Below are 20,702 nucleotides of genomic sequence, written 5' to 3'. Positions count from 1 at the left end.
TTAATCTGACAATTAAGTTGCCAGTCTTCCTTCCACATCCAGAATCTATTGCGAAGTGCACTTTCATACCTTAGATGTCAAAAGGCCGTTAATATACTATGTTGACAGAACAAAAGCTTTTTGAAAGACACATCATCTATTTGTGTCCTACTCTAAGCCACACAGGGGACACACCATTTCCAAGGCAGGGGTTGAACATTGGCTTGTCAAGTGCATTCAAACTTGTTGCACTAAAGTTAAAAGGTTCATACCTGTCCCTCCCTGACCCCATTCAACTCGCAAGAAAAGGGCTTCTATGGCTATCCAAGGAACAAACCATTAGCTGACATGTGCAAAGCAGCTACTTAGTCCACTCCTCACACTTTTACTAAGCACTACTGTGTGGATGTCCTAGCTAGACAACAAGCTAGAGTTGGCCACACTGTTCTACGCACACTGTTTCAGTCTTCTGCAACAATCTTGGGGTACGCCACGCTTTTGGGAGTACTGCTTTACAGTCTATGCATAGAATGTGTATCTACAGCTACGTATGCCATGGAGGGTAATGTTACTAACCCTATAGGCATCTGTTCTGTTCGTGGCATGTAGGGCTATAGATTCTCATGTGCCCACTCGCCTCCCTGGTCGCCTAGAGTCTGTTGTAGATGATCTTATCTTAATCCTTTACTCTACATGGTCATCTTTACTGTATCTCTCTGCTCCAGCTACCTATTCGCGTCCGTGTAAAAAAACAATGTAACTATGGAGCCGATGCATGCGCATTGCCTACGATATGTAGAGTCACCACACCTCTTGACTCGAAAAGACTTCTTCGACCAAAAACAAGTTGAACATGTCAGAGCCCAACACTAGATGTTAAGAGTATGCACAGCATGTGAATCTTCAGCACTACATGCCATGAACACATCCCTACAGAGTAAGTAACATTTTCCTTACCATCCCTTGCTCTGGTTGTGTTCTCTCCTAGTGAGTGTTTGAGGATGGCTGACCTGACCACAGCGTCAGTCACTGCCGCAGTCATCACTACCGACAGTAGCATCATGTGAACCCCTAACTCCAGCAGTTAAAATGGGGGTTTCCACTGGGTCTGATGGGTTGCTAACCATGGTCCCGCTAGAATATTGACTACTTCAATATAGACACCTTCTGCCTGCAGGAAAAAGCTAGTAAATAACACTTTAAAGGAATGCCATGTCACTTGTGGGACACCCCTGCGCCGCACGGCCACCAGCTGCTGCGTGTGCCCCTCAGCCCGTCCCTGCCTCGCTGCCCGCCTCGCTGCCGGCCGACTCGGTTGTCATTTGTTTTGTTTTTGTTTTGACCGTCATTTGTGCTTGCTAAATTGTTTCCTTGTTTCCTTGCCCGTGTTAGCGTTTTCTTCTGTTTTTTCTGTATTTTTCTTTTTCTCAGCTTGTGTCCTTCCTGATTGCCCGCCTACCCTCGCCGCCCTCCGTCTTCCCTCCCCGCTTCCCGCCACCACCGCAAGCCCCGCCCCTTTTTTCTTTCTGTTCCCTCCCCGCTCCCGCCTCCCAGCTGCTCCGCCCACCCGCGCACTTGGCCTTTATATGGCGACCGTGCGACACAGGTGAGTGTGACCCACTTGTGGGACACCCCTGCGCCGCACGGCCACCAGCTGCTGCGTGTGCCCCTCAGCCCGTCCCTGCCTCGCTGCCCGCCTCGCTGCCGGCCGACTCGGTTGTCATTTGTTTTGTTTTTGTTTTGACCGTCATTTGTGCTTGCTAAATTGTTTCCTTGTTTCCTTGCCCGTGTTAGCGTTTTCTTCTGTTTTTTCTGTATTTTTCTTTTTCTCAGCTTGTGTCCTTCCTGATTGCCCGCCTACCCTCGCCGCCCTCCGTCTTCCCTCCCCGCTTCCCGCCACCACCGCAAGCCCCGCCCCTTTTTTCTTTCTGTTCCCTCCCCGCTCCCGCCTCCCAGCTGCTCCGCCCACCCGCGCACTTGGCCTTTATATGGCGACCGTGCGACACAGGTGAGTGTGACCCACTTGTGGGACACCCCTGCGCCGCACGGCCACCAGCTGCTGCGTGTGCCCCTCAGCCCGTCCCTGCCTCGCTGCCCGCCTCGCTGCCGGCCGACTCGGTTGTCATTTGTTTTGTTTTTGTTTTGACCGTCATTTGTGCTTGCTAAATTGTTTCCTTGTTTCCTTGCCCGTGTTAGCGTTTTCTTCTGTTTTTTCTGTATTTTTCTTTTTCTCAGCTTGTGTCCTTCCTGATTGCCCGCCTACCCTCGCCGCCCTCCGTCTTCCCTCCCCGCTTCCCGCCACCACCGCAAGCCCCGCCCCTTTTTTCTTTCTGTTCCCTCCCCGCTCCCGCCTCCCAGCTGCTCCGCCCACCCGCGCACTTCGCCTTTATATGGCGACCGTGCGAACGCGCAGCGGTCACGCGCAGCGGGCGCGCCGATTGTGCGCCGAAGGCGCGCCAAAGGTAAGCCCGTCTGCGCCCGTCCGCGACCGGATCGCGACCAGCGCCAGGACCCCTGGCCCCCGAAGACCCCGACCGACCCGCCTGACGTACTCCGCCGCCACCCTCATCGCTCTCAACTCCGGCCGACTCCCAGAATGCCATCAAGCCACCCCAAGACGTACCCACGGACCCTTCAGCTGCCACGCCTGCAAGTTCTCCTGCATCCGGACCTGCCCCGCACCAGCACCCGCCAAGTCGAACACCAGCAGCACCCACCTCAAGTGCATCCTGCTCAACACCCGCTCCGTCCACAGACACGCCATCGAACTCTGGAACCTCCTCGACGCCACAGCCCCTGATGTTGCCTTCCTCACGGAGACCTGGATGAACGCCTCCTCAGCTCCAGACATCGCCATCGCCATCCCAGAGGGCTACAAGATCGTCCTGAGGGACCGAAACGCCAACCAGATGGGAGGAGGCATCGCCATCATCCACAGAAGCACCATCCGTCTCACGACCAGCACCGACAACACCCTGACCAGCGCCGAACACCTGCATTTCCAGATCCACACCAACCCGAACACCACCCTCAGAGGCACCCTGATCTACCGACCCCCTGGACCACGCACGCAATTCAGCGAGGACATCGCCGACTTCGTCAGCCCGCATGCCCTCCCCTCCGCTGACTACATCCTCCTGGGAGACCTCAACTTCCATCTGGAGAACAACAACGACCGCAACACCAGCACCCTGCTCGACAACCTCGCCAACCTGGGACTCAAGCAACTGGTGTCCACCCCCACCCACCGCGCCGGACACACACTCGACGCCGTCTTCTCATCCAGCACAGACATCGACTTCAGCCACGCCACAGAGCTTCAATGGACGGACCACAGCTGCGTCCACTTCACCTTCAAGAGAACGACGACCCACCAACACCAGCAACAGGCGGCCCGCAGAAGCTGGAACAAGATCACAGCAGACCAGCTCGCCACCTCCCTGAGCCAGCACCCCCCTGCCAGCTCAGCGAACCCCAGCCAGGCCGCCGACAACCTCACGAAGTGGATCAGCAACTGCGCGGACGAACTCGCCCCACTGAGGACCCCGCCTAGCAGACACGGCAGCAAGAAGGCCCCATGGTTCACCGACGAACTCAAGAGCTCCAAGAAGAACTGCCGAGCCCTGGAGAAAGTCTGGAAAAGGGAACCGACACCGAACAACAGGACCTCCTACAAACTTGCCACCCGGAAACACCACCAGCTGATCCGCGCCGCCAAGAAAACAGCATTCAAGGACCGGCTGGACAACAACGCACACAACTGCAAGGAACTCTTCAACATCGTGAAAGAGCTTTCCAACCCCAGCGCAGGAAACAACGACATCACCCCATCGCAAGACCTCTGCAACTCCCTCGCTTCATACTTCCACAACAAGATCACGGACATACACAGCAGCTTCAACAACCAACCAACGCACACCATGACCGAACAACCACCCCCCACCACCACCCTCCACGCCTGGACCCCGATCAGCACCGAAGACACCATCCGCACGATGAACTCCATCCACTCCGGATCACCGGCCGACCCCTGCCCTCACCACGTCTTCAACAAGGCCGACGCTGTCATCGCACCCCACCTGCAAGACATCATCAACACATCCTTCGACACCGCCACCTTCCCTGAGAGCTGGAAGCACGCCGAACTCAGCGCCCTACTCAAGAAACCAACAGCGGACCCCACCGACCTCAAGAATTACCGCCCCATCTCGCTCCTCCCGTTTCCAGCCAAAGTCATCGAGAAGACCGTCAACAAGCAGATGGCCGCCTTCCTCGAGACGAACGGATCCCTCGACCCCTCACAGTCCGGCTTCCGAGCCAACCACAGCACCGAGACCGCCTTCATCGCCGCCACCGATGACATCCGAGCCCTGATGGACAATGGAGAAACAGCGGCCCTCATCCTCCTAGACCTCTCCGCGGCATTCGACACTGTCTGCCACCGCACCCTAGTGCAGCGCCTCAGCGACGTCGGAATTCAGGAGAAGGCACTGGAATGGATCATCTCCTTCCTCGACGGAAGAACACAGAGAGTCCGCCTGCCACCGTACAAGTCAGAGGCCTCCGAAGTCATCTGCGGCGTCCCCCAAGGATCATCTCTGAGCCCCACCCTCTTCAACGTCTACATGAGCCCCCTCGCGGCCATCGTACGCAAACACAACCTCAGCATAATCTCCTACGCCGACGACACCCAGCTGATCCTCTCCCTGACCAACGACCCCGCCGCCGCCAGAGCCAACCTGCACGAAGGGATGAAAGAGGTAGCCGAGTGGATGACGACCAGCCGCCTGAAACTGAACTCAGACAAGACGGAGGTCCTCATCCTGGGCTCTTCACCCTCCGCCTGGGACGACTCCTGGTGGCCACCCGCCCTGGGCACCGCACCCAAACCGACAGACCACGCACGCAACCTGGGATTCATCCTGGACTCCTCCCTCTCCATGACCAGACAAGTCAACGCCGTCTCCTCGTCGTGCTTCAACATCCTGCGCATGCTACGAAAGATCTTCTGGTGGATCCCCACCGAGACCAGGAAGACCGTCACCCAGGCCCTCGTCACCAGCCGTCTGGACTACGGCAACGCCCTATACGCCGGTACCACCGCCAAGCTCCAGAAGAGACTCCAGCGGATCCAGAACGCCTCAGCCAGACTCATCCTCGACATCCCACGAACCAGCCACATCTCCGGACATCTGAGAGACCTTCACTGGCTCCCCGTCAACAAAAGAATCACCTTCCGCCTCCTCACCCACGCACACAAAGCTCTACACGATCGAGGCCCGAGCTACCTCAACAGCCGAGTCAACTTCTACGCTCCCAAACGCCACCTCCGATCAGCCAACCACGCCCTCGCCGCCGTCCCCCGCATCCGAAGAGCGACTACAGGAGGAAGGTCCTTCTCCTACCTGGCCGCCAAGACCTGGAACTCCCTCCCGACCGACCTGCGCCTGACCCAAGACCACCTCTCCTTCAGGAAGAAGCTGAAGACCTGGCTGTTCGAGCAGTAGCGCCCCCCCCCCAGCGCCTTGAGACCCTACGGGTATGTAGCGCGCTTTATAAGTGTCACTGATTGATTGATTGATTGATTGTCAAGCTGAAGCGCAGGAGCCAAGACCTATGAAGTACAGACACAGTGCAATAGAGAGAGAGAAGCAAATACAGCAGGCAGGAGAGAGAACAATGAAAAAGAAAAAGAAAAAGTAAATAGGGGAGAAAAAGAAAGATGGGGCAGAAGGAATAAAGGGTGAAAGGACGAATGTAAGGAAAGGAGGAAGTTTGGAAGGAACCTTGAATGGTGAAACACAGCAAGAATTGTGGAGAAAGGGTAAGAAGGAAGGGTGAATGAGTGAAGGGGTGAATAAAAGATAAATGCATCGGTGAAGTATAGATAGATAGATAGACGGTTGAAAGGAACACTTCAGGAAGAATCGTACTCCACGCAAGCAGTGCCAATAGAGCTAAGGTTCAAAGAGGGGAATAATTCAATGCTCTGGCTATTTCTTTGGGGGCTGGAGTAGTACAGGGCCAGGTGTATGAGCTTCCATCTGGTGGACAGCAAGAGTACACTGGATCACAAAGTGCCTAGATTATTTGTCTTCCTCCTTCTTTTTCCTGTCTTTCTCTGGGTCACATCTGATTATGTCCTGGCCCCCAAAAATGAGTACCAGTACCTACCAACTGCAACCACCAGAGCAAATTAAACACTGCTATCTACCATAGCCTGTGCCCTGGATTTGTGTGCTTTTAAATGTGCCTTTCTGAAGTAGAACCAGAAGTTCTTGCTGTGAGCATCCCATTATGGAGAAGTGCTGTTTTACTGGTTTTTATACGTAAGGGTCCTAAATGGTAGATCTTTGCTAATCCATCCTGGTATGCTGTCACGTGTTGTCGTCTGGACATTTCTTGTATCGTAGGACTAGGAGGTAAATACTGCCTTGTTTAGTTACCATTGAACGACCATAGAATGTTTTGAATTCGTTGTTCTGAGGTGTTTGTATTGTTGTTTTTGTGCATCTGCTTACTTGGTGTTTGCACTGTTTCTCATTGCAGGGCTGTTGTATCAGGGTCTGCCTGCTCTCATTGCTTTGGGAGTGCCTGTGACACGTTGTGTGACCTTTGTAGACAACTACATGTGGCTTGTTGAATAATAAGAACAGGCATAGAAGCCTATAATTCAATTTAATTGTATCATGCATTAGGCTTACTAGAATTTTCAAGGATATAAAAAGATGGGAACATGTTAATGAATTTCAAAACAAGAGATTAAATGCAAATGCATGTTGTAACAAAGGTCGGCAAAAGGAACAAAGCAGAGAAAGGTATGGGTCGGGATCTAAATAACCAGGTGCCAGGATTTCCTTGCATGCCAACCCTCCCGATTGAGGCGGGAGGGAACCAATTTCAAAGCTAGTCGCCTCTTGATTCCTGCATGCAAAAACCTGATTCCTCTGCAGGCTTCAGCCGTCAGGGACTGGTCTTGTGTGACTAAGAGCAGTGCTTTAAATGGACGGTACTGTCCGGGACTGAGCACCAGCACTTTTTTATTTTGAGAGGGAAAGTACCACCACTTCTCAAGAGTTTTTCTCAATGCCTTTAATTTCTCACTTCTCAATGCTTTTAATTGGAGATTACAGCACTTCTCAGAAATAATTGGGTACTCTGGTACAGAGTACCTGCACTTCTACTTTTCCATTTCAAGCACTGACTCAGAGTATGCACTGCAGTAACCTGCTCCGGCAGGCCAGTGCACTTCATGTTTACCAAGCTCTCTCACCCTGCCACAGCGTTTTCTCTGTACTCCTCACCGGTAAGGAAGAAACATATATTTGCATTTCTGATATCTGATCCTGCAGCAGCATACTTGTTAGCCCCACACATGCCAATAGACCAGATTCAGGCCTCCACAGAACTCAATGGGAGTACATTCTCCTGATAATTTTTTAGGTCGAGCCTGGGCAGGGCATGCGTTGCTGCGAGGCATGCAGTAGTGGAGTATGGCTTTGAAGCCCTGCCCACTCTCTGCCCATATTTGTCATTGGCTTGTGCCATTGTCCTTCATAAATGCTGGCTTGTGGGTCGTTGTTAGGCTTGTTAGTCCCTCCTTGATACTGCCTTGCCTGCATTTTTAACCTCCCATGGCGACTGGCCCTTTTACTTCCGTTGCAACATGGTATGTCTTATTTAGTCTGTAAGCACTCTTTTCTTTGAAGGGTTTCTCCTACTGCAGGCACGACATGCTTTCCTCGCCATGCGCGCTTTCACTTTCAAGCAGCCCCGGGCAATGGCGGCCGCTTCTTTGGATTGATATAGGTCTCGCATTTACGAGAGTGAGCTATTGCCATTGTAAATAACAATAGCTTAAACTCTCGTAAATGCGAGACCTATTGCATTGCAAATGCTTGTTTTACATCTGTCACTGTCCTCTTCTAAAATGTTGCATGTATGGTGGATTTCAGAGAGTCTGGTTTACTGCACATACGATATGCCTGGCCTACTATCTCACTAAGTACCTATTATTCGTCTTTTGTGAAACGTTTTTATCTTTTAAGTGTGAAAGTTTCAAATGAAATACATAAATAAATCTTGGAGTCCCGTATGGTATCACAGAAGCGCTATCATTTTCAGAATTTGAATCCTTCCCATTTAAACTGTGCACTGCGCTTGAGTCTGTTTGCGGCTGACTTCCTGTCCACACAGACTTCCTTTCAGTCAAGATTATCGCCGTAAACCGTTAGAGAGGCCGCGTGCATAATGAGGGCGGGGAAACAGTTTTAAACACAAAAGGAAGCGAGATGCACGCGCTGGAATTCGCTGACGACCGCGATCCCATTATAACATGGCTGACACAACACCAATGGAGCTTCGGTGATGGAGCGATGCTTTGTCCCAACCTAAATGCTTCTGTATCAGGCCTGAGGGAATAATCGAATCATTCATGCTACAATGGAGGCTGGGACCGAACTCGAGGGCGAGGGGGACAATTTTGAACGGATTGCTTTTTTTCTGCAATTATTTCTAATTTGATGAGAACGAATCAAACAAGCATTGGCAAAGGCAATAGGTCTCCCCTTAACTTCTTTTTTTGTTTGTTGTATTTATTTGTATAACGTAGTGCCTATATTAAATGCTAGTATAAATCTTGACATAGTGTTTGCTTTATTTTAATAAGGTATGTAAGGAATGTGTGACATAAAGAAAAACAAACCTATTTTATTTAAGACATTCAGCAATCAAACGTTATATTGGTTGTATTGTAAAGAATGGCTCTGTAAAATGCTACGTTTCTGCGGCGTAGATCAATTTGGAAGTTAATTACTGTATTTTATGCCGTTATGATTGTGTTGTTGTTTTTACGGTGTACAGCACTGTGGCTTCTATATTCCAACACAGTGGTGCCCCATGAACTGTGAAAAATACCTGCAAGGCAGTTGTACTGTCTTAACACCTTTTTTCGCAGCATTAGTAGAGAAACCTCGCATTTAAATGTTTGAAAGAATAAAAACAAGGATGTCCTTCCTTTCACAGTTTGTTGAAAGTAGTTTCTTGTACGAAAAGATAAAAATTGTGGGAAACCCATATCTATTCTCTTTCCTTCACTCTATAAGTACTTTGGAAAAAAATAATAATATATATATATATATATATATATATATATATATATATATATATATATATATATATATATATATATGTATATATGTATATATATATATATATATATATATATATATATATATATATATACTAATATATATTTTTTGCAATGTACTTATGGTGGAAAGGAAAGAGAATACAGGCTGGGGCGAGAAGGGACAGAGGCGAGGGCACCAAGCAGGCATCAATGTACAGAGGAGCATAGAGAGGAAAAGGGAAGAAATTCCTATGTGCTGGAGATTTGAAAGGTATTACAAGCATATACGCATTAATAGTATGAGGCTTCATTGTTAATTATAAACAGGGCCACTGGCATTATATGGCAAGAGAGGGCCAAATTATGCAGCAGGGTTGAGTAAATTATGCGGCTTGAAAGGGCAAATTATGGGGGCACATTTTGTAATAGTATTGGCATTGATTGCACCTCATTAGTACCAGTTTAATACCCAGATATAGCAATGAGCAATAGAAGGGAGACCAGTCCAACTTTGCAAAGGGCCTTCCACTGTGCTGCAACACGTATCCCTGCATATTTAGTAACTTTTGAACCATTTGAGTTAGAAACCAACTGTTATGTTAAAATCTGCAGATTATGTGGCAAATGTGGCAAAATCTATAATTATGCAAAAATCGTCAAAGTCACGCAATCGCATAATTTCAATGGCCCTGATTATAGATTACCAGTAAATAGCTAGTATGTTGCATTGGTGAAAAGTATTTTTTTTCTTGTTCTTCCAATTTGTGTTCATGAAATAAAGGGCAAAGCACCATTACAGGAGCGGATACACATTGGAGGAGCCTGTCACGCCATGCACTGGTGTCACCCAATGACCAAATATTATAACAGGCCGTAGAACGAACAGATAAGGGCACCATGTGTGCGTCAAATAAGCGGAGGAACAGAGAGTGGGTGGGGCAAGAAAGCAAAGTGGTATGTGTGGATGGGAGCAAGAAACAGAGGAATTGAGAACATCTAAAGCAACCTGTTGTGTAATTGGTTGTCAGTAAGGGAATACCAGAGAGACCGAACATAAAAGGTATCGCTGTTACACATAGGCCAAAAACAATGAAAAAGTGAAGCCATTAAGGCTTTTAGGGAATGAACAAAGGAACCGGAAGCAACAGCACGGGGAGCAACTACAAAAGGAGAGAAGGATGAGTGAAGCACTTGAGACTGTAAATGACACAGGCACGAAAAGATAATGTGATTCCAAACATATATAATCATCCTGATTTTGTAAAAGAAATGGCACAGCATGAATGAAGAACAAATCACGGCAAAAGGCTTGCAGCTTAAAACGGAAGGGATGCAGAGGCAAGGGAAAATTAAATGGGGCTGAAGAAGAACGGGCCTGCCTGGAGGGAAAGCACACCATGGTATTCTAAATGAGGTTGGCAGCCTGTAAGCACATGCACGCCCATGGAGTGCTTCAGCAACAATAAAAAAAAGTAGCTCCCATAAAGTAAGCAGTGGAAAGGCACAAGTACTTTGGCTATGCCCCAGGGGAGGATCAAACACAAGAAAAGGACATGAAGCTGCAACTATTAGCAAATGAAAAGCAGGCCAATTAGAGTGACTATGAAGCCAACCAATGGTAAGCAATGGTCACATTCTGAGATGCCAAATCTCCTGGGAAATATGAAATCTTTAACCCGCTCAATGACGAAACCCAAACTTTTCTCAACTATGAGAAACATTTGTTCAGCTGCAAGTTTGTTTGCTTATTTTTTCTAATGATTTTAGAAACAATTGTTATCACTAAATTCTTTACATCATTGACCAATACTTTGATAATCTGAGACAGAATGAGATGTTTTCAGGTCAATACTTGTCCAGGTACACTCTTGTTTTATGCTCTCCTAAACACACATCCCCGGCCTGAGTTTGCGGTGCCCTTAGATTCTAAAGGATTGATTGCCATCACTGATTACATGTGAGTGGCAGAAAAAGACGTGTACCTTCCTTTTTACATTTTTTTTTTTTAGAGTTTTATATAGCGCAAACTAGACCCGAGACATCGGCTATCAGAGCGCTTTACATAGCACCGGTTTCGTTACAGAGGGATACATTCATTTTTGTTAAGCACGGGGAGATTATGTGATTTGCCCAGAATCACAGGATGTTAAGCGTCGTTGCCGAGACACGAACCCGGTTTCCCAGCTTCGAGGGCGACCGCTCTAGCAGTAAGGCTACATCCTCTCCCCAATACACCTTGTTATGTACCTGCTGCGTGAAACCGTAAAAGGATGCAAGTTACTGTGCAAAAGATTTAGATCAACAAGTTAATCTTATTGTCTTGGCCAGTATAAATGCCATATGGATAGAGTTTGACTGGTTGACTTTTACCTGAAATTTGTGTGTGAGTGGCATCAGGCCTGGTTGCCAGTTTTATTTTATCCTGTAAACTTTCAGTGTGGCATTGAGGTCCGAATATGACTAACAACTTGAAGCATGCAGTTTTATCTGTCATTGATCGTAGAAGTCCAGAAAAATCATTTTTCTGGCATTTTTGTAGTTTTTTCCCCAGCCCTTTTGATGGGTCCTTCTGGAAGCCCTGGCCCACAGCGAAAGGGGAGAATGGACATGTTATTCACATTTGCAAACCCACATGTGGCCCAGAAGAGCTTTGGGTGCCTCCAACAGCGAATATTCCAGTACTTGCTGTTTTACTTGTTACATGCAAAGACCGGTACATGCGTGGCACTGTGATGAAAATATCAAGACCCTCCCCTAATGTTCCTTCAGATGTCATCTTGTTTTGCTGCCTTTAAAGTGGACTCCAACAGCAAAGATCCTGCCTTTGGGCATCAGGCTAGAACGTGTTGCAAGCGGGAGTTGCTAGTGCTTTTGACGAGAATGTGGAACATTTGACAGTGAGAATGGGAGAGACAGAGGAGGAACGCAGCTTCAGGAGCCAGAAGTGGGGAGAGAGAGTAGCGTCTGTCGAGGATAGAAGCCACTGGATATCAGGGACCCTTTAAGAGCAGATTATTGCCATTTGGAGCCCTCAGCTCAGGAATCATCATCTACTTGTCCTCCTATAGGTTACTGCAATTTATTATTCCGAACCCAGCTCAAAAGCCATCTCTTTAATATCTCTTATCCACTTTTTCAGGTGGCAGTGACGGCCTCCATCAGGAGTCACTCTGCTCTGCAGTTTGTGCTTTCTTAGAGATCCCATTCGCCTGGCGTCTGATTTTGTTGCAGCGGCAAGAGAAACCGAAGCTTTCATTTTCTTATGCTTTTGGTTGCCACATGTGGGATTTACACTCTCATTTGAGCTCTTCTATTCCTGCCACAGTGAATACCTGCAGTAGAGAGACCAATGTTGTGGTTGGGTCTGGCTCAGTATTTTTTTCTGTTGGAGGGAACATCTGCACCATTGTTGCCTGGGGTGGGCGAAAGAGCAACACAGTGTGGAATCTAGATGTAGAGAGGCCAACGGGAACTCTATAGACATCCCAAATATATGTTCATGTGAAGGGTAATGAGGCGAATCTTAGGCACCTACAGGGTACAAAAATTGGCTAAACAATTTGCTGTAGTGACTATTGCTAGAACTAATTGAAAGCATCAGGAGGGATACATTTGGAGTCCATTCCCTTTGTCGATAGACTTGGGCCTTTGTAATCCCGTCCAGTGCGGGAGTGGTGGAGATGAGCATATTGAAGGAGAAGGGTATGGATGACAACCATCAATCAATAAAACTGTGCTAAGATGAAGATGCTATAAATCAGGGTTCACCAATGTGTAGCTCATGAGCTACCAGTAGCTTTCCAGCTACCCATAAGTAGTTCTCCTGCGTGCAGCCCGGTCTACTAAATTAGAAACTTTTAATTTGTTGAGTAAATATATGTATACAAAAATTGAAAAGTGTGTATTCAAGAGGAAAATGTAAACTTGTCTGATGTGGTCAGTATTAAAATTCTAATAATATAATTATCTGAGATTAACTTTCATTAAACACAAGTAGCTCTTACTACACGAAAAAGTTGCAGACCCCTGTTATGGATGTTGGATTTTTTATCTGGTCAAAAGAATATATATATTAGACAAAAAAGTGATGGGGCTTCCATGGAGCAGAAAAGATTAGCACAAGATAGGGTCACAGAGAAGTTGAGTCTTCTAAGAAGGACTCTTTCTTACTGTGCTGGCAGAAGATGCACAGCATAAAATCATGAAGAAAAGGCCGGCCAGTGACCTTTCGTACTTTCTTCATCAGAATATCACAATCAACGTTTTCTCTAACTGCATATTTATTAAAGCTAATGTTTTATGAGCATATCTAGTGGAAGTAAGCACAGTCCTATTGCTGAGGAGTATAGTCATTGCAAATTCTAGTATATGTGCAAAAAATGGCTTTCCCTTATTTGTTTGACTTGAATGATGAGCATTATGACCAGTCATTTTAACGTCTAGCATTAATGATAATGATTACTCATATTACATGCACCACGAAACGAATTGTCTCTACAGTCTCAAGACAGTTATTATTATTATCCAGGGATATACCCATTAAGCCAACTAGTAGCATATTCTTCACAAATCGAATTAGACTTAAGTCTTTGATAGGAAACTCAGAACAGATTTGAAAGCCACTACCGTAAGTGTTGCAACGCAGTATTAATGGAAGATTTGCAATATACAAATGAACATAACTAAGTAGCATTCAGTATATCAATCTTGAAAGTTGGAAGGATTAGGGCCCTCAACCTTGAGTGAACAGGTGTTGTGGAGGGTTGATAATTCAACACCTCTGGAGTTACCAATACCAAGCATACAGTTAATTCTGAGGATGCTTAACTACCCGGGATTACAAATGGAACAAAGGGGTTCCACCATGGAAAGGGGAATTATAAGGGACTGATTCCCCATGTTAGTCTCATTCTTCAACACAGTTTTTCTTTGGAATTCTAGATTCTTTGAGCAGCCGTAGACCCTGGGGCAATATTTCCAGGTCTATGGTTTGACTGCAAATCTCAGAATCCTGATAGTGCCAGTAACTTGTGTTACTGACCCTGCAGGGATTCTGGGAATCTTGTAATAGGGGTTTAAGTTAGCAGTTAAGAATTTAAGTCTGGTATTTGCAGGTCTTGGGTTGGAAGTCGGCCCACTGTCCTACTGACTTGTTTATAAGAGTGATATAAAAAGTAACTGTCCTTGAGAATGAGTTGACTGTGATGTTGAAACCTGTGCAACATTGCCTTGTCCACAGCCCATCTCTGCCCAGAGCCCTTCCCAGCCCAGTCTTGAGGCTAGCTGAATTCAGAGCAAACTCTGGCCCACAGCATGAGGGAAAGCCCGGCCGTTGTCTTTGGAATCCTGCGACATATAGACTGAATAAGAACAAGCTTCGAAAACAGAGACAGAAAAACATTATCTATCAAAATACCCACCACACACAAATGGCTCCCTACAAACATTCAACATATATCTACAGTCACTATTAAGCACTTGCTGCCAAATTTGCTAGAAGAACTGGGGAAGGAATAGTAAATTGCCTCTGTCCTAAAATAAGATGAAAGTGGATTTGCTAGACATAGCAGTGAAAAGAGACATTTTATTTGTATGGATATATTTACGTAAGTCGTTATTTTGGCGTTCTATGTTTTTGAGTAGGTGTTTTGTTTTCATATTGACCCACTGCCTTTCCAGCAAAGTCCAGTCCATAGGACTATCCATCCCAATTCAAACTAGCACCATTTAAATCCAAGTCCAGACCAGTCCAGTCGCACTCGAATTCTAACCAAGACGCCAATCAAGCCCAGAAATTAACATAGCCTAGCTGATCTCAGATCAACAATATTCAAGCCCAGCCCAGTGCTCAGCCAGTATCCCAGTTGAGAGATCAGCCCAGTTGAATTACTTCATCTCACAGTTCCTCAGAGTTGATGTCTTTCAACAGCGGTTTCTGTTAAAAAACGGTTTAATGCTAGGATAATGGTGCTGTTTATAACTTTGGTGGAAACCAAACGGCAGGTTTTATCTCCAACACCAAGTGGAATTTGCTCAGGCATCCACTGCTGATGTGCTATTTGGTCATGTCCAAACTGCCTACTATGCACAGGTTACCCACAGGTATTCCACAAGTGGAACTCACAAAGAACCTTGTTTTCAAAATGTAAAAAAACAAAATCTAATTACTGCACCCCAGGACATGCAAACGTATTCAACTTTATGCAAAGTAGATGACCATGCATGTTACAGGTTGCACAAATCGCATTTTTGACTATTTTGCTACAGGGGGTTACTTGCTAAAAAGGTGAGGGTTAATTGCATGAGGTAGGAAATTTGCAGATCTGCAAATACAATTAGCCCTGCTGCAAATAGAGCACAACTCGGGATCATTAGCGAAAGCTTGTGACAAGGAGGGTAATTAATGTATAAATAACATTTACTTACATATGTATATTTCCATTGCTGTTCATTCTGTCCAAATGTTGGCATCGAGTAAAAGAGGAGGCGGATTACTGGTATTATGTCTCAGCCAGGGGTCATCAGGAATTTAAACTCTTACGATTTTGGTGATCATGCATTTTAGTATGTTTATTGGAAGTTGGCATAGTGTGTTTTAGTTAAAGGTGACCTTCCTAAACAGAGCATCTGGCATATGTATCCCTCTTATGTAAGTTAAAATGTTATCATGGATGATATTAATTGATAGCATACTTTACAGTATAGCATACGCTGCAGCCTGCAAACTGTAAGTCTATTTGGAACTGATAGCACCATTGCTAACTGGGTTGAGTCAACTCTGACTGAATACAAAATCTAATACTTTGTGTAAAGGCCAATTATTTCGCAGTCAGGTTACCACTGCATGCATATGACTTGAAAAAGGTGGCAATCTAGAGGTGGTATCTTCCAGACCCCTAGCTATATTAAGAGAAACACAGGATATTGTAATCAACATTAAAAATCCATGAGGAGGTCGCTGTTAAAAAAGGAACAGGTTTACACCCTCCATCTTGAATTAAATGGCTCTTTCCTGGAACAAGTGTGACCCTAATCCACCCTGTATCTGAGGAGGACCTACTGGTCTCACCAAGCCAGCGAGACACGCCTCATGAGTCTTCCTGACTTGTTAGTGGCTTGGGGACTCTGATATGACCCATCTGTGCCCCGAGAAATTTGTGCTGGGGTCCTAGTGTTTCAGGGAGTCCGTTTTCATTTGCCATTTACCAGAGAGTCATCTGTCCTAGCACCTCTGTGTCCAGAATGTCTCACTGTCCAAGGGCGCCTCTCCTAACACATTATTGCTGTCCTTCTACAGAGCACAAATGAGTCTGTCCTGACAGTGGAGTTTAATCCTCAGGATAGCAGCAACATCATCTCCAGTGGCAAATCCCACGTCTTCTTCTGGAGCTGGAGCGGCAGTGTCCTGTCCAAGAAACAAGGCATCTTTGGGGTAAGAGGCCCGGTTCAGGTGAGAGTGGTGCTTCTGCTGTTTGATAAAGAAATGGGGATGTCTGGGATAAAAGAAGCTAGTATGGGCAAAGGGTGAATGTCTGCACCCTCTCCAAGAAAAAGGTCCGTTAGGAGTAAATTGGTGGATTAAGGGGGTGCTTCTGCAGTGTGATCAATAAACAAGCTTAATTTGGGTTAGAGAATCACATGGGAGCAAACTGGATTGGGTATCTTGGGTTAAGAGCACCCAAAAGGAGTGAAGAGGTGCACTTCAACTCCTGGATCAAGATGTAGGGCATCTCTGGCTAACTGCCCCTGAATTCTGGATTGATCGCATGGGAGGAGGTCAGCAGGACTTAAAACTGCCCAAGAGACAGCCTCTTTTGATACCAAGTGAGTGATCTTTCTTGTGGAGAGGGTAGGTCGTCACTGCCTTTGCTAGATCACTGTGTGGCTTCTGTTTGCATCCTCACAATTCCAGCACATATATGCCCACCTCCCTTCGTTTTTGCACTTTCTCCTGCATATGATGCTGTGACCTCCATGGGTAGGAAGCTCTCTCACCCACTCTTGTCACCCATTTCTCTCTCCGAATGCAGAAGTACAAGAAGCCTAAGTTCATGCACTGCTTTGTGTTCAGCGTCAACGGTGACGTCCTGACTGGAGACTCCGAGGGCACCATCCTGACCTGGGGCAAGTCTGCCGCTGACATCAAAACTTTGGGCAAAGGGGCGAAAGGTGAGGAATATACAAGGTGAGAGGCATGGGCGATAAGCCAGAGGTGAGGGGTGTGGTAGATGGTGGCCAAAGGCGAGGGCATCTTTCTGACCTTGAGTAAGACCCCCACTGAACTCTAAACATTGGGCCAGGTGGACAAAGTGAGAAGGAAGGCGAGGCATGGGAATTAAAGGTTAAGTGTTAGGTGCCCATAATACGAGGGACTCAGGGCAGGATGATCGTAAGAACATCATTCCAGCCTGAGATAGACCAATGTTGACCCTAAAACTTTGAGTAAGCGAGCCAAAGATGAAAGTTCAGGTAGATGAATTGGAGATGATCACCGTGTGAGAAGGGAACAGAGGTATAGGGAGCTGAGAGAAGGGTTCGGTGACAGACATATCGAGTAACTTTAAGTAACTCTGTTCCATGTCCTGAATATCAATCCTATTTACTTCTTCATCAAAACCATCAATGTTACACCAAACCAGTAATTATATACTATTATGTACTAAGCAAGTGGTAAATGTTCACAGGCCTAAACATAAAATTGTGATTAGAAAGCTCAGCACATAAACAGATTAGAAAACAAATATTTGAAAAATCGCCACTGGACCTAACACACTGAATGTAACTGGATTCGATGTCGAAGAACACCAGTCTTTGCTCCAGCCAACAGAAAACACCTTTTAGGGTATTCCCGCCTCACCAATAAATTTGACACATACGCCAGGAGGCCCTTAAAGGCCACAAAAATTGTGCAGGTGTGGTGTAGCAAACTTTTGATGATATAGAGGGAGGCAGGGGGTGGGATAATGTTATTGAACTCCAGACCTGAGGGTCTGATATTTTTAGTTTCACAGGCAAAAGGCAGATATGGCAGGCCATGCTCCTTAGTCCTGTCTCTGCTTCCAGCGTGTGATATACCTACAGCAAAGCAATCACTTTGTCTCAGTCTGTTATGCACATGACAAAGAGTTTGAGTGACATTGTGGTATCTCCCCTCTTTCAGTTCCTCCAAACACAAATGTGGATCAACTTTAGTCTGGCCAGAGGTTACAGTCCCTTTATGGCAACGACAGCAGGTTTTATGCTGATGACAATAGAATTAGTCCTTCCACATGGTTGGGCCACAGGTCATGAAACAATTTTAAGCTGGATAAAGTATTTTAGCGTCAACTGCAAATTAAGCCATTGTTGTGCTCATTTCATTTGGGCCCAATCTGACTAGTAAACGTAGCGGGTCACAGCCAGCGTGTTGGATTTCCACCAGCTGCTATGTACCTGAATTGTGCAAAAAATATATTTTTTATACAGTGGAAGAGATTCAAATACATTATAATATCAGTTATCTCTAGTGAGATTTCAATTAATGTATTCCAAAAGTACATTATATGGCTATACATAGCTGTTTTGATGTCACAAAATTGTCCACGTAACTTCTTGTACATAGTGGCGTAGCATCAGCCGAAGAGTTCCATCGCCTGGAGCTTTCTCTAGGCTGCAAATTCATTTGCTTGTGTAAGTCGGGCTTTGGCCCTGGGCTAGGAGAACTCGTGCAGTCTGTTCCCAGGTGGCTTAATTGGTGGTCACAGTGGTCTGTGCATTCAGTCCTATTATACAGCTAGATGTTTTTTATTTGAATTTTACCCAATTCTGCAGTATTCCTGTTTGACTTAAGCGCTGAGGTGAGACTTTAGTCTTTCCCAGTGAGACATCATTTTGTAGCACTATTAACAAACTTCTTGCTCATTTTTAGCTTTTATCAGAGCTTTGAACCCCTCAGAGAAAAGATGTATACGATTAATCCCAGAGAAGAGAGGAGAGTTTACATTTCCAAGAGTTCAGTTCATCAGGGACCTACAGGTGGTAGTAAGAGAGGGGGCACGTGTCAACTACCAGACATTTAGTAATACAATGATGTTGAAAGGTCACCCAATTCTGGACTTCCATTTGGGTATAAATTGCAACTCCGCTAGCATTAAAGACTCCATTTAGGAGATTTCTTGGGAACCGAAGATAGCCAAGAGTTAATTTTGAAAAGTAGTTCACGGGATTGAAGACAAGTAAAACAGGATAGGACTCATTTGCGTCCCCATCTAGTGAACCAGGTATTGTCCATCGCTTGAACATGTCAGTGTCTTGTGGCTGGACTGTGTGCTGTATTAGGGAAGTTCAATGCCATGAGTGATTGTGGCATATTGTATGTATTTTAGCCTTTCCCTTCCCAGAGACAAATAATTTTTTACAGAGTAGCCACTTTAAGTGTCATTTTTAAGATGCTTACCAACGGCGGCCTCTGCGCCATTGGCGCGTCATCACACTCCCCTGCCAGCAGCCAAAAAATGAAAAATGAAACAATAATAAACCTGTGTTCATTATTGTTTTACTTTTCTCCGTAGCGTTGCCTCGGGGCGGGGCCACAGAGATGACCATCAGAGGGGGAGTTGTAGGCTCACTAGTTGTCAGTGCGCATGAGGGTTTGGCGGGCTGCAAGCCATCATGCGCACTGAAGCTCTCTCCAACTCAGCTGCTTTACTGGGTTGGAGAGACAAGCATGCACAGGCTCCCAGTTTCCTTTGGAGCGCAAATCATCAGCGCTCAGGCCAATCCTGATGCTGCTTTCATGCAGCATCAGTATTAGCCCAGGGGATTCTGGGAGATTGTGCTTGCAGTGCACGGTGACGGAGCCAGAGAGGAGCGTTGAACAGGTAAGTTATTTTATTATTATTTTTTTGTTCGTTCCTGTCCCCGTCCCCTTTCCCCCCTCTCCCTGCGCCCCGCCAAGAAACCGGCCACTACTGGGACTTATTCTGGTCTCATTATATAAAGAGAGTTTGGGAGGTCTGTGCTGCTTGGTGGACATTCAAGGAGACCTGTGGAGAAAGACACAGCAGTGTTAGCTGGAGAACGGAAACAATGGCTGTGTGAAGAGAAGATGGGGGCTATATGCTCCCTTTGAGGAGCGATGGTGACAAATGTGCTGACTCGGTGCCCTCATGTGTGGAGGAATGACAACATGCTTGCCGTTGTTTATTCACTGGTACCTTTCAGGTTTGTGTGGTTAATATGCTTTTTACTCTTCCGCACCCAGAGACCTTTCAGATCGTCAAGCAGACAAAGGCCCACGAAGGGAGCATCTTCTCCCTCTGTCTCCTGCGTTCTGGATCAGTGCTAAGCGGAGGGGGCAAGGACCGCAAGATCATCCAGTGGAGTCCCTCACTCTCAGTGGAACAGGAAGTAGAGGTGAAATGAGGGAGGAACTGCTGTCTGTAATGTGTAATGTGGGTCTCTTGGATGACCAACCCTTGCATCACCTAAAACACACAATTAGTGTCTTAGCTCCATCTCTGCAACTGCTTCACTTGTCGCTGCAAGTCAACCTGGACAATATCTACAACCTTCTGTGTTGCCAGTCAATGCAAGCATATGCTCTCGTGGCATG

General features: G+C 46.4%; 1 protein-coding gene across 1 annotated transcript in view; it reads left to right on the top strand.

Annotated features, from left to right (window-relative positions):
• Window positions 1-20,702, top strand: part of EML3 (EMAP like 3) — a 313,736-nt gene that overhangs the window by 220,172 nt on the left and 72,862 nt on the right. Inside the window, exons 13-15 of the mRNA XM_078660596.1 lie at window positions 16,407-16,541; window positions 17,140-17,278; window positions 20,352-20,503. Of these exons, the coding sequence (XP_078516722.1) occupies window positions 16,407-16,541; window positions 17,140-17,278; window positions 20,352-20,503 (426 nt within the window). The remainder of the gene's footprint in view (window positions 1-16,406; window positions 16,542-17,139; window positions 17,279-20,351; window positions 20,504-20,702) is intronic.

Source organism: Lissotriton helveticus, chromosome 9 (genome assembly GCF_964261635.1).
Source record: "Lissotriton helveticus chromosome 9, aLisHel1.1, whole genome shotgun sequence".
NCBI classification, from domain to species: Eukaryota; Metazoa; Chordata; class Amphibia; order Caudata; family Salamandridae; genus Lissotriton; species Lissotriton helveticus.
This window is presented reverse-complemented; position numbering and strand designations above follow the sequence as displayed.